Source organism: Lampetra planeri, chromosome 21, assembly GCF_965212315.1.
Source record: "Lampetra planeri chromosome 21, kcLamPlan1.2.h2, whole genome shotgun sequence".
NCBI lineage: Eukaryota > Metazoa > Chordata > Hyperoartia > Petromyzontiformes > Petromyzontidae > Lampetra > Lampetra planeri.
In genome coordinates, this window is record NC_136127.1 from 7615249 (window position 1) to 7629720 (window position 14472).

General features: G+C 53.2%; 1 protein-coding gene across 1 annotated transcript in view; it reads left to right on the forward strand.

The window, feature by feature from the left end:
- LOC144724619 (dynein axonemal heavy chain 11-like) overlaps positions 1 to 14472 on the forward strand; it is a 97575-nt gene that overhangs the window by 17820 nt on the left and 65283 nt on the right. Inside the window, exons 17-28 of the mRNA XM_078603896.1 lie at positions 343 to 459; positions 1434 to 1572; positions 2047 to 2139; positions 2328 to 2522; positions 2622 to 2699; positions 3030 to 3162; positions 6870 to 6997; positions 7162 to 7310; positions 8320 to 8470; positions 9133 to 9264; positions 9435 to 9608; positions 13129 to 13333. Of these exons, the coding sequence (XP_078460022.1) occupies positions 343 to 459; positions 1434 to 1572; positions 2047 to 2139; positions 2328 to 2522; positions 2622 to 2699; positions 3030 to 3162; positions 6870 to 6997; positions 7162 to 7310; positions 8320 to 8470; positions 9133 to 9264; positions 9435 to 9608; positions 13129 to 13333 (1694 nt within the window). The remainder of the gene's footprint in view (positions 1 to 342; positions 460 to 1433; positions 1573 to 2046; positions 2140 to 2327; positions 2523 to 2621; positions 2700 to 3029; positions 3163 to 6869; positions 6998 to 7161; positions 7311 to 8319; positions 8471 to 9132; positions 9265 to 9434; positions 9609 to 13128; positions 13334 to 14472) is intronic.

A 14472-nucleotide genomic window follows, 5' to 3' on the forward strand; every position in this document is an offset into this window, starting at 1 on the left:
TTTATTTTACCAGGTAAGGCCCACTGAGCTGTGTGTAGCTCTTTTTCGGAAGCAACTTGGCCATCACAAATGATAGCCCAGTGAGAAGTGGCTTATCATGTGGACATTTATAGCAGCCAAATACACTAAACGCGGATGCTGATTCTAAATGTGGAGGGAAAAACCAGAGGACCTGGAGAAAAATCCACATGATCACGTGGAGAGATACATGGCAACTCCAAATATTCAGCCGCCATGGTCGGGATCGAAGCCACGAACTCCTGTATATCAGACGAGGTAGTTAACATCTCACCACCGTGGACTGTGTCACCGTGTCGCCGTGTCACCGTGTCGCACCCCCAGGTTCCTGTTTCTGGGGGAGGAGATCGACCTGAAGCCGTCAGTCGGAATCTTCATCACGATGAACCCGGGCTACGCAGGACGCACGGAGCTTCCTGAGAACCTCAAGGCTCTCTTCAGGTTCGTTGTCATCATCGTCATCATCGTCATCGTTGTCATCATCGTCATCATCATCGTCATCGTCGTCATCATCATCATCGTCATCGTCGTCATCATGATCTTCGTGGTCATCGTCATCATCATCATCATCATAATCGTCATTGCCCACGTCGTCACAGTTGGCATTGTTGTACCCATCACCACGGTGTGGTTATCATCGTAGCAAGGCAACTCAGACCCACATCCCAATTGCAATTGTCAAGGTTGATGAGATGAAGCAGCAGGCAAGTTACCCTGGCATCAGCAACCACATCACAACAGCAACAACAACAACCAGATCACAACAACAGCACCAACCATTTATTTCCAACTTCTTTACTTGTTTAGTTTGTTGTCCTTCCTTCGCACCTCCGATTAGCACGGCCAGCTACGTATGGTGTGAGAGAAGTTCAATATCCTTACATACATACAACCACAACCATATCACTATAATCACAACCAGCTTACAACAGAAATAACAACCAGATCACAACCACAACCAGATCACTATAATCACAACAACCACAACCAGAGCACTATAATCACAACCAGCTTACAACAGAAATAACAACCAGATCACAAAAACTACAACCAGATCACAATAACCACAACCATATCACAACAACCACAACCAGATGACAACAACCATATCACAACAACCACAACCAGATGACAACAACCACAACAACCACAACCAGATCACAACAGCAACCACAACCAGATCACAATAGAAATAACAACAACCAGATCACAACAACAACAACCGGATCACAACAACAACCACAACCAGATCACAATAAAAATAACAACAACCAGATCAACAACAACAACAACCGGATCACAACAACAACCACAACCAGATCACAACAGCAAAACGACAAGCCGGTCACAACAACAATAATAGGACCCTCCAACATCCCCCCCCACCACCCCTGTACCCCCGCCCCCACACACAGGCCGTGCGCGATGGTCGTGCCCGACTTTGAGCTGATCTGTGAGATCATGCTGGTGGCCGAGGGGTTCCTGGACGCCCGTCTCCTGGCGCGCAAGTTCATCGCCCTGTACACGCTGTGTCGCGAGCTGCTCTCCAAGCAGGTGAGGGCGCCACCGGCGCGCCGCCTGAACTCGCTAAAAGCACGACACCTTGGCTGGCCTCGTCAAGGAGCATGAACCATCGTCACGTGAGCTCCGGACATCGTCGCAGCAGCAGCAGCAGCAGCGGCAGCGGCTTTTAGCTGACGGCGGTCACCGCATCGCGCGCTTTCAGACGCGCTTACCGCGTCCGTCTTGAACGTTCTCCCTTCCGATCTGAGGAAGCCACTGGAGCAATGCACGTTCACATCCAGATTAAAATACTCATTTCTTCAGAACTCCGTTTCATGTTTAGTTTACTGTCCTTCCCCCCCCCCCCCCCCCGCACCTTCGACTAGCCACGGTTGGCTACGTACGGAGCACAAGCAGTTCGACATGCACACACATGTGCGTACGTACGGCCATGTCATCTGGTTAACGTGCAAGGGCACGATCTGGTCGTGACTCCCCGCTTGGCCCTGCCGCCACCTGCCCCAGGACCACTACGACTGGGGTCTCCGCGCCATCAAGTCCGTGTTGGTGGTGGCCGGCTCGCTCCGCAGGGGAGACAGGACCAGGCCCGAGGACCAGGTGATGGCCAACTTTGCGCTCGCGAACTCCGATGCGTCGTTCGCTCGCGCGGCGTGGGGGGGGGGGGGGGTGGTTTGCATCCCAGCGAACGCAGAAACGTCGCCGGGCCCTGTGCTCGCCTCGCCGTCATGGCGCGTTGACGGGCGAACGAGCGAACGAATGCGTTGTGTGGACCGGCGGACGCGCAGGTGCTGATGCGGGCGCTGCGCGACTTCAACCTGCCCAAGATCGTCACGGACGACCTCCCCGTCTTCATGGGCCTCATCGGCGACCTGTTCCCCGCGCTGGACGTGCCGCGGCGGCGCAACGCCGACCTCGAGCAGATGGTGCGGCGCTCGGTTGGCGAGCTGCACCTGCAGCCAGAGGAGAACTTCGTGCTCAAGGTGGGCGGGCGGGCGAGCGGGGCGGGTGGTGCCACCAAGGTCCATCCGCGTGTTGGGAAAAATTTACGCGACGTCTCTGCCCTGTTTCGTCCGCTGTAGGTGGTGCAGTTGGAGGAGCTGCTGGCGGTGAGGCACTCGGTGTTCGTGGTCGGGAACGCTGGCACCGGCAAGAGCCAGGTGAGTAAGCGGCGGCGGTGGCTCGTGGGGTCTAGTTTGGTGAAGGTTAAAGCACAGCCCTGCAATTTCAGCCCGGCATCAACTAGAGGGAATTCTCAATGGTTATTTGGGCCTACTATTCCACGCTGCTCATATTTGTTGGAAGGGGTGGGGGTACTCACACTTTACCCCACCCAAACGCGACCCGCCGATCGCCTGTCGTGCACGCAGAAGTACGGTGACGATCGCGTGACGATCACTTGACGATCGCACGTCAATGTCCCTGACGATCACGTGACACCATGCACTCCCTGCCCCTGGCCACCTTCCCCCCCCCCCCACCCCGGGCAGATTCTGCGGACGCTGCACCGGACGTACGGCAACATGAAGCTACGGCCGGTGTGGAACGACCTCAACCCCAAGGCCGTCACGACGGACGAGCTCTTTGGGTTCATCCACCCGGCCACCCGGGAGTGGAAGGACGGTGAGTGGCGGCACGCGGTCCGTCGCCGATGCGCCGCTGGGTTGGCGAACGTAGGGCCGGCACAGCGCTAATGCTCGTGCTGTGTGGCAACAAGAGCCTGGGTTCGACTCCAGATTCATGGCTGCCTTGCCGTGTATGTATTTTCTCTTCCTCAACCGGTAAAGGCTAAAACATCCCAATGCTGAAATAGTGCACGGCAAATTACTCCATTGGGATTACATGCACTGCAGCAGCAAAACCGTGCAAAAATTATTTTGCATGACCCTCCTGATAAAAAAGACATTGAGACTTGTCGAGGCGTTCCTGGATGAATAATTGGCATTGTAAACGTTCTAAACGGTTCACTTAAACCCACCCACAATCCAAGGGGCCAACCACAGATTTTGCCACGCAGCACAGTGGCAGAGAATCAATTCTTGAATCACGACGGCAAATCATGGCGATTGCTCCGCGTTTGGAGTAGTCCCTCGGTTAAGGTTTTTAATTCGTTGCACGAAATCTAGCGTTAACTGAAATAACTGTTAATCGAAGAGAGAGCTGTTTCCACTGCCAAAACAGAACACAATGTAAACGAAGCCAGCTGAGGTCTGAATGCTCATTAATGGACGTCGCTGATTGGCTGAGGGCATGGTTCAGACCCACTTACGAGCACTCTGATTGGCCGAAACTTGGCACCTGCGTGCATCACGCAAACGTACCGTTAATCAAATTATTGACGTTAGTCGAATCTATGGGGTTCTATGGGAGGCGAAACGTTAAACGAAACACCATTAACCGAGCTCACTGTCAACCGACTTTATTCCTCTTGTTTACTCAGGACAGCCTCAAGCCTCTTCTTGAGGAGGGTCCTGCCAAGTGTTTTTTTAGTTTTGCTTTGCAGTAGGAGGCGATGTCGTTGCTATGGTTGTAATCTGAATGGAATATTTTGCAGGTCATTTTTCAGCAACGGGATATTTTGACCCAATAACGGTTACAGTCAGATGGAGCATTTTTGTTGTTTTTATTTTTTTTTTGCCACGGGAGGACGACCGGTCGAACCCTGGAGGAAACGCATGCGACAGAACGCTTGGGGAGAGATGACGTACAAACAAACCACACACGGAAAGGCTGCCCGAGTCGTCGGGAATCGAACCCAGGCCGAGGTGTGAGCATTACCACCGGCGCCTACGCCCTGCTGCTCACCGAAAAGCATCACGATGGCTTTTAACCGCCACGATTAGCGAGCTGCACGGCACCCATCGGCGATCGATTTTTCGTTTTTTCGTTTTTTTTCCCGTCTCAAGTGCCGAAATTGACCGCCGCGTAAAACGGCTATGATCTTAACGAGGGCATTTTTTTTTGTACCTGCGCGCCGCTTAGGGGGCCCTATTTGGGGCGTGAATCAATACCGCGAGAGCGTTTTTACGCCGGAGGGTAGGACAAGCACCACCCGGGACGTGGGAGCGGTGAGACGCAGAGATCCGGGTGAAGGCTGCTCACGACGGGGATAGGGGGAGGGTAATTTTAAATTGTCAGCGTTTTGCAGTCGCGTGCGCTGGCCATGTGCAGTGGAATGGTGAACCTCAAAGATGAATGTGTGGTAGATGTGTACGTGTGTGTACTTTCGCACAACACGTAGCCAACCGCGCTAATCGGAGGTGTGGGGAGGGGGCGAGGAAGGACAAAAAACTAAACACAAAAAGCAGTTCTAAAGAAATTCGTTTTCAAATTCATATTTAAAAGTGCATAGCTCCAGTGGCTTCCTAATATCGGAAGAGCATTCCAGACGGCTGGAGAAGCGCATCTGAAAGCGTGCGATGCGTTGACCGTCTTTGTTCGATGGTTAGCCAAAAGCCGCTGCTGCTGCTGCTGCTGCGAGGATGACCGGAGTTCGCGTGATGACGGTTTATGCTGCAAGGTATCGCGGTTAATTTGTGACAAGCATCTTCTTGGTTCTTTCGGTAAAGTCACGTAGAAGGGAAATAATAAAATAATAAAAATAAACATAATAAAATACAATTCTCACGACGTTTCGGCCACAGACGCTGTCTTTCCGACAGACCTGTTCTTCACCTGAGGACGGCTGCTTGCGTTGTGACCGAAACGTCGTGAGAATTGTATTTTATGATGTTTTAATTTTATTATTTTATTATTTCCCTTCTACATGACTTTACCGAAAGAACCAAGAAGATGAATCCCTGCCGCCACGAAAGCTTTAAATCGAAATTGTGGCAAGCACTTTGCGCGTAATGGACGGTAGATGCGTGCAATTGACGTAGGGGACGCTTGTGGGCGATGGTACATGATGGACTCTTGTTTGGTGGACATTTGTGATGTGTGCCTCACTGATGGTCACACCTGGTGGACATGCGTGGTGGATATATGCCGTGGAACTGTCTGGTGGAACGCGTGTGCAGTGGTCATACGTAGGAAGACTCGTGCGCTGGACATGCAGGGGGAGGGACACGTGTGTGCACATTTGGTGGACAAGTGATCCTTATTGCGGTACCCCGGGGTACCAAATAATACAAAATGACCGAGGCAATTCAATATTTTATTTCTGGGACACTATTTTTCTCCAGGGGTGTTACTTAACTCCGCGACTGGGGTACCAATCAATCCAAAATCAGTGCCACACTCCGCTATGTCGAAACGCAGCGAGGACGATTGCGCCGATACCCTGAACGCTCGTACGCACCATAGTGCATCGTGAGTACAGCTCGTCGAGATGAGTCGATTGCCGCATCGCCGACCATCAACAGATTAAAAGTGAATGCATCACGGACATTATGCGAGAGCCGGGGTACTATGGTACACCCCGGGGTACCGCCATGAGGATCATTTGTCGAACCAGTTGAGATCTCAGAATGAGACCAGGATGGGTCTCATTCCGAGAGGGACTTGGGTCGCCAAAGGGACGATGAGCACATCAATGATGCGAAGAGCAAGGGGAGCAAAGAAACAACTGCGTCACGTCGCAAAGAGAACGTTCGCTGGACGCGTGCTGCGGAGGCGTGTGGAAGGGCCAACACCGGTGACGATTATCTGAACCGGTCATGGGCCTCCCCTAGGTCGACTCAGCCTCAAATGAGTGCCTGGTGCGGTGTGTAAACATCGCCACTGGGGATGGTGTTGGCCACCCACCCCCTCGTGTGCCGTGTCGGCTTTCATAGGTGCTTGCTAACAGCACTTGCCCCAACAGTCTGTTCAGGCTATACGGGGGATCTTTGTCTTTTTTTTGCCCATCACATGGGCACCTCCGATTTGCACGGTTGGCTACGTACTGTGCAAAAGAAGTTCAACGTACAAGAAAGATTCCCCCCCCCCCCCCCCCGTATCGCCTTTAACAGACTGCTGAGGCAAGTGCTGTTAGCGAGCACCTGCTCATGAGGCGGTGGGTGGCCAGCACCACGCCCGGCCGCCTTTGTCTCCTCATTGGCGATGTTTACACACCACGCCAGGTGCTCTATTGAGGCTGAGTCGACCTAGGGGAGGCCAAGCACCAATTCACATAATCGAACTCGGGTCGCCGGGTTCGGAGTACAGCGCGCTGACCACGACGCCACTGCTCCCCGGACACGAAGACAAAGATCCCCCGTGTAACCTGGGCAGGCTGCCGGGACAAGCGCTGCAAGCGAGCGCACGAGCGTGTGCGCGCGGCGGACCGACCTTTGTGTTGACGCTCGCGCGCGTGCGTTGGACGCGTGTGCGCGTGTGGTGGTGGCCAGGCCTCTTCTCCAGCATCATGAGGGAGCAGGCCAACGTGTCGCACGACGGGCCCAAGTGGCTCGTCCTGGACGGAGACATCGACCCCATGTGGATCGAGTCCCTCAACACGGTGATGGACGACAACAAGGTGACGACTCCGTTCCATCGCTCGCTCCGCCGCGGCGTTCATCTCTCGCTCCTTCGCGGCGTTCGTCGCTCGCTCCTTCGCGGCGCTCATCGCTCGTTCCACCTGCCCTGGACCCCCCCTCCCCCTTAACCCCCCTCCTCCCCCCCCCCCCCCACGTGCCCCAGGTGCTAACTCTGGCCAGTAACGAGCGCGTGCCGCTCAAGCCCTCGATGCGGCTCCTCTTCGAGATCAGCCACCTGCGCACGGCCACGCCGGCCACCGTGTCGCGCGCCGGGATCCTCTACGTCAACCCCCAGGACCTGGGCTGGAACCCGTGCGTGCCGCCCACACATTGCACGCGCGCGCACACATACAGGCAAAGACAAAAAGGTCCCCCCGGTTTGATAGTCTCAACGGGCTGTCGGGGCAAGGGCTGTTGGTGAGCGGCGCCTACGAGGTGCCGGCGTGAGCACACGAGAGAGGGGATGGTGTGGCCAGCCGATTTTGTGGCGATGTTTAAGAAGTGTCTCTGTGTCGAGTCCGCCTGACCTGCAAGGCACTCGGCGTGGTTAGCCCCGCGATATTGACAGGCACCGATTCCATCGTGATTCATACTCTCAGTTCTTTCGATAAAGTCACGTAGGTAAAAAATGAAATTAATAAAAATAAAACAACAAAAATCACGACTTTCCGGAGGCTACACAAGTCTCCATCATCAGGTGGGACCGTCACAGCCAGATTTGCTGAATCCTTGCCTCACTTGATGCAGTAAATCTGGCTGTGACGGTCCCACCTGATGACGGAGACTTGTGTTGCCTCCGAAACGTCGTGATTTTTATTGTTTTATTTTTATTAATTTCATTTTTTACCTACGTGACTTTACCGAAAGAACTAAGAGTATGAATTCTTGCATTCACGAAAGCTTCAAATCTAGAACCCATCGTGATTCTCCAGCAGAGGTCCCCGAGATATTCGGTTCGCCTTCTTCCAAGGTACTCCGAGGGCGATCGTGCGGCTGCCAAGCCCTTGCTCGCACGACAATCAGAATCGCTATTAGGCGAAATTCAAGTCTGTCTTGAAAACTCACCTCTCTAAACCGGCCTTTACCCCACCCCTAGTTCTAGCCGTTTACCCTGGTTATGTTTGTTTTCTGCTTTCCATACGTGGTGCATTGCGATCTATGGATTAAACGCGCCTTGCAAATGTTAACTATTATATGATTATTAAATGCCACTGCATCTCAGGATGTATTGATGGGTGGCGGGGGGTGGGGGGTGTTCGGCCGCTGGGTAAATTTGATCGGCGGCGGGGGGCCCGACTTTGCCCGTGCCGCCGAGGTGCAGGTACGTCGCCAGCTGGCTCGACGGCCGCCGGGTGCAGTCGGAGCGCGCCAACCTCACGATCCTGTTCGAAAAGTACGTACCGCCCTGCCTGGAGCAGCTTCGCTCCAATTTCAAGCCCATCACACCGCAGCCCGAGTGCAGCATCATACAGGTGTGGCTGGACCCCCTCCCCCACCCCCACTCATTGCTTTATTTTGGTGATTTCGAAAAGTTTTTTGGTTTGGCCATGTTTGTGTGTTGAAGTACGGAGTAAGACTGATGGCCTTAATCTAAGTTGTCTTGTGGTTGTTGTTGTTTGACTTGGGATTTTTGCACACAGCGTTGGTGTACGGTGCTTTTTCTGCAATATTTTGCTGTCTTTTCTTGGATTTTCTGTTTGCACTCAGTCACATATTCACTTTAAGATGTTTTTTTGTTCATGTTTTTGTTTTTTGTTTGTTGCGGTTGCACCCGATTCAAGAGCCGAATGGCTCACAGGGCTATACATAATAAATTAACTTGAACTTGAACACTCACCCGTGTTTCACGATCCTGGTCTCTCTTGAGTTCTCGCCAGATTACAATGTTTTTTTTGACTCGGCCTCAAGTGAGCACCTGGTGCGGTGTGTCATAAACATCGCCCATGGGGGAGACCAGGGTGGGCGTGGTGTCGGTCATGGGCCACTCACCCCCACTTTTGTGCCGCGGTGCTGGCCTTCATAGGTGCGACTACTCGCTAACAGCGCTCACCCCAACATTCCATTAGGCCCATACGGCGGTGGGTGGGTGGGTGGAGGGGGGAACCTTTGTCTTTGTCTCGTATCACCGTGCCAGACGCTGTGCTCCCTCCTCGACTGCCTGCTCACGCCACTCAACTCCCCGGCCGACTCTCCGCGCGAGCTCTACGAGCTCTACTTCGTGTTCGCGTGCATCTGGGCGTTTGGAGGGGCCCTCTTCCATGACCAGGTACCCCCCCCCCCCCCCCCCACAGTGTATACCGCCTCGACCCTTCGGCGCAAAAGAAGTTCAACGCACATTGCGTAACATAGACGGGGGCAGGACGCGACTCGCGAGTGACGTGGGACGCGTCGGTGCGTCGCGTTGTCTCTCGCCGCGGCCTGCGGGGGCGAGAGCAGCTGATCGATTACCGCGCCGAGTTCAGCCGCTGGTGGCTCAAGGAGATGAAGACGGTGAAGCTGCCGTCTCAGGGCACCGTCTTCGACTACTTCATCGACCCGGCCTCGCGACGCTTCCTGCCGTGGAGCGAGCGCGTCGGCAGCTTCGACATGGACCCGGAGAGGCCGCTGCAGGTGGGCGTCACGCGTCGCGTTCCAATGCTGAACTTTTTCATTGATATACTAATTTTTTCTCTGTCCTCTCCCTCTCTCCGCCCCCGCCCCCCTCTCTATATTTAAGGGACCGTCACAGAAACGACCTCTCTCTTTGTGCCGATGTGTGTCCTCTCTCTGTGTGTCCTTGTGATGTCTGTCTGCTTGTATGTCTGTCTAAAGTTTTCTAGTTAGATTTTTGTTGCTATTTCTTTTATGCCTGATGATGATTGCTTGTGTTGCAATCGAAACGTCGTAATATGCTATTATTTAATTTATTATTTTATCTTTAGACGTGACTTAACCGAAAGAACCAAAGAATAATTCCTGCAGTCACGAAAGCTCCAAAATTAAGATTGAACGCTGAACTTCTTTCACGCCGTGTGCAGCCAACCGTGCTGATTGGAGGTGCGGGGAAAAGGGAACGGCAAACGAAACGCAGAAAGCTTCTTCTTGGTTCTTTCGGTAAAGTCACGTAGAAGGGAAATAATAAAATAATAAAAATTAAACATAATAAACATTTTATTTTATTATTTCCCTTCTACGTGACTTTACCGAAAGAACCAAGAAGATGAATCCCTGCAGTCACGAAAGCTTTAAATCGAAAATTAAACACAGAAAGCAGCGCTCAATAGAAATGGGTTTCTGAAAGCGCACGATGTGGTGGCCGTTTTTGTTTGATGGCACCGAGGAAGCCGCTGCGAGGATGACCGTGATGGTTTATGCTCCTTGACGGGCACTCTTGTGTGTAATGAGCAGCTCAGGGAGCACCTGACAGACATGGTCGGATCTTGCGGTACCCGTTCTGACACTTGTGTGCGTGGCCGTGCGTTGCGTGTGTGACATCGGAAAGCCAGAGAGTAATCTGACGTCTGCATTGATTAGCATGTTTATCGATTGTCACGAGCGTCCGTTACGATAGGCACAGATCAATGGTAAATGTAGAGCCCTGGAATTTATTTTGGATTTGAATCCAGGATCTCAGTTCCACGAGTTGAGCACTATGACATCATCCGATGGGCGACCCATCTAACAAGAAACGAGAGCAGTCGTTGTTTTTGCAAAAGCACCGCTCTGGTGATGGGCCCCACAATGTTGAAGCCAGTCCAGAAGAGGTCAGCAACTCTTGCACAAGACCATTTATCAACGTCGCGGCAATTGCTTTTTATTTTCAAATGTTTATCCGCGAAGCAATGCGGCAACTGATGCATGGAAGGGTTTTTGTTGTTGTTGTTGTTGTTGGGTCACACCTCCGCATCAGTCCTCCGGGCGTGCCAAGCAGTAATCACTTGGCCACGTTTGTGACAGCTTAATTAATTGGTCGTGCCGAGTAGAGGAGGGGGGCGCGGCAGGACAAGACAAAGATTCCCCGCATAGCCTCTCACAGACTGTTGCGGCAAGTGCTGTTAGCGAGCACCTATGAAGGCTGACACGGCACACGACGGGGTGGGTGGGTGGTCAGCACCACGCCCGGCCGCCTTTGCCTCCCTAGTGGCGATGTTTTACACACCACACCAGGTACACACTTGAGGCTGAGTTGACCTAGGGGAGGAGGCTCAGGACGGGTTAAAAAATTCGCCGCAATGATTGGTCGTGAGCGGGAATCAAACTCGGCTTGCCAGGTTCATAACGCAGCGCGCTAACCGCTACACTACCGCTCACGACACACACACACGTGACTCACTCGGAGATCTGACCAAAACAAAATAATAACAACCGAGTCATGACATCGGTCGCGAAGATCCTTGCGCGTCAAACTTCAGCCATGCGCCGTACACGTCTTCGCCCCTTCTCAGAGATCATCAGCACTATGCCAAGACAGCGCGCCGCGTAGCAGTACCTACGCGGCGTGCGGATGTCCCCGCAGAGCGATTGGTTTTTTAACAAAGGCGCTGATGGGGCTCGCCCAAGCGTGTTCGTCCAGCCCGGCTGTTCGTCCTTAACCCCCCCCCCCCCCCGGTTAACGCGGCGTCACGGCCGAACGAGGGCAGGGGAATGGTCACGGCCGGCCATAAAATTAATTGGTTTAAATAAAAGCTACCTGTCGCGGGAAGATTTTTGAAAGTCAAGGCTCCTTGTGGCCCGCACTCAGCCCTCCCCCCTCCGCCCCCGCCCGCCCCCCCCCACGTCCTCAATGGTCAATGGCGATGGACGAGTGTCCCCCTTTGTCTCACACCCCCCCCCCCCCCCCCGTGTCGTGATGGAGGGATAGCTGAACAAACGCTCAGGGCTTCACAAAAAAATTATCAAAGGATCCCCGTCAAAGCCGCAGAGTTTTCCCACCGCTGCGAAGGTTTCCTTTTTGTATTTATTTTTTCTCTCTTTCTCTCTTTTTGTTGTCGATGTTACATCCCAAAAGAAGGCCCCGTCGACCGAGCGGCGAGTCCGAGGAACGCCGCCGCACCCTTGGAAAAATTGACGAAGCTGACGCCCAAATCCGGCACAAACGCGCGCGATGAAAACATGAAATGAAATCCCGCGCAGCCAAAACGCCGAACATTGTGCCGTCACGGCACGCGGTACAGCCTGAAAAACGCGCAGTACAGTTGCGCTCCTTAAGTGTGACGAACAATGGCAACGATTCAATAGCGGGGGTGACCGAACATCTCAATGCAGGGGACCCGATGTATCGTCATCGTCATTTCTCCACTCACAGCTCCACTCACTCACAGCTCCACTCACTCACAGCTCCACTCACTCGCCCACTCACGATCGATGGACAATATTTGACTTGAGAAGCCAAAGCAGCGCGAGGGTGAGCTCCCAAGCTAATTTACAAATCAATCACCGGCAGCGTTGTGGCAAGCTGCCTGCCATGGGGCAAAGCACTTGTTGCACTCGAGACTCGTGGATCAAATCTGGCAGGCGTCCTGGTTATTACCGCGTTGAGTATTATCCAAAATAATAATAAACATCATGCGTCGTCTACTCGCAGTGACCGTTCAAGATCCCACGGCGTAATTTTCTAGAGTCAGCCACCGCATCTGTGTGTGTGTAAGTCACTACATTGCACGCTTCCAGATGCGCTTCTGCGGCCGTCTGGAACGTTCTGCCTTCCGGTATTAGGAAGCCACTGGAGCTGTGCACTTTTCAATCATCTTGATTGAAAACTCATTTCTTTATAACTGCTTTTAATGTTTAATTTGTTGTCCTTCCCCCGCGCCTCCGATTAGCACGGCTAGCTATGTCGGTGCAAAAGAAGTTCAACATAAATTTCGACTTCAGACTCTGTCTACTTGACAGACATGTTCTCCACCTGAAGACGGCTGCTTGCGTTGTGGCCGAAACGTCGTGAGAATTATTTTATTATGTTTCATTTTTATTATTTTATTACTTCCCTTCTACGTGACTTTACCGAAAGAACCAACAAGAAAAAAGTTCAACATACATGCATGCAAACACAAAAAGCGGTTGTAAAACGAGAAGCCGTTCTATAATAACGCTGACGGCTCTCCTCTCTCTCTCTCTGTCTCGCGCTCTCTCTCTGCCGCCCGTGTGGCAGTCGGTGGTGGTGCCCACCGCCGAGACGGCGCGCCTGCGCTACCTGCTGGGCCTGCTGGCGTCGCGCGGCAAGCCCGTGCTGCTAGTGGGCAACGCCGGCGTGGGCAAGACGGCGCTCGTGGCCGAGCACCTTGGCGCGCTGCCCGACGACTACGCGGTCACGAGCGTGCCGCTGAACTACTACACCACCTCCGCTATGCTGCAGCGTAAGCTTACCTCCTAACTACCCCCCCTCCCCAGCCCCTTCCTAGCCAGGAGCTGTTGTTGCTGTTGTTGTTGTTGTTGTCTTCGATCATCGCTTTGCAATGGCAATACAACAAAAAAAACTCTCCGGTAGTGTGCGACCGTGGTCATCCAGAACAGACCCGTACAACGTGTAACGACGGGATTGTGTCGTATCGTGTTGTAATTATCATAACAAGCGCCTCGTGAAAGAGCACACGTGGAAGATCCCTTGGTTTCGATCTCCCACGAAGCGCACGCACGGTCCACCCTAAACCGCAGCCACTGCACAAACCATGGCAGTAGGTGCGAGATACCTGATGCAAAAATAGAAAACTAAAAACTCTCGTGTCGTGTGCGACCGTGGTCATCCAGAACAGATCGTGCAACGCGTGACAACGCAATGCCCCCATCCACAAATACGAAGGAGACGTCATGGCGATCCAACTCCGTGCTACTCCTGGCGTGGTTATCTGGCTTGACCACCTGAATGTCAAATTGCCATCGTTGTTCTGCATCTACATCGGCCGTACGAAAGAAGGATCGCTTTCCAATAAAGGTTGAATGCGTCAAGGCGTTGGCTGGTGCAATGCGTTGTAAGAATCGCCCATTGGGCAATTTCCCAGATTCAGGTCAGAGAGAGAGAGCGACAGGACGGGTTAGGAATGAAATTCTGTTCGTCTGTCTCCCACGGCGTGTAGCAATGCCACGGATGCGTCAATTAAAAATGGACTCTGCAATTCGTAGCGATGCGTGTGTGGAATCGCGCGTGTGAGGGTCGATTCCGTTTGTTGTTCGTACGCACTGAACGCATCGACAGACCACGAGCTGCCGTCGATCCTTCGTCAGTACCCCGACGTCCGGTCGCGAGCAGCCACCATTGCCCTTCATGCGGAATTCCGTGTCGGGCCGCGCTCCATCCTATTAAGATTCTCTGTGACCTTTAGGTTCTCCGCCGGCAAAGAAAAGAGAAGGTTGCGCATTAGCAAAGTGCGTTTCACTTCCTTCGGGATTTTTTTTTGTTACCCTCCCGCATCGACGCCACGTTCGGGGGTGGGGGGGGGGTGTAAACTGCGCGCGAGGATGCTTTGAACGCGCGGGGGCCGCGTGCCACTATTCCCGG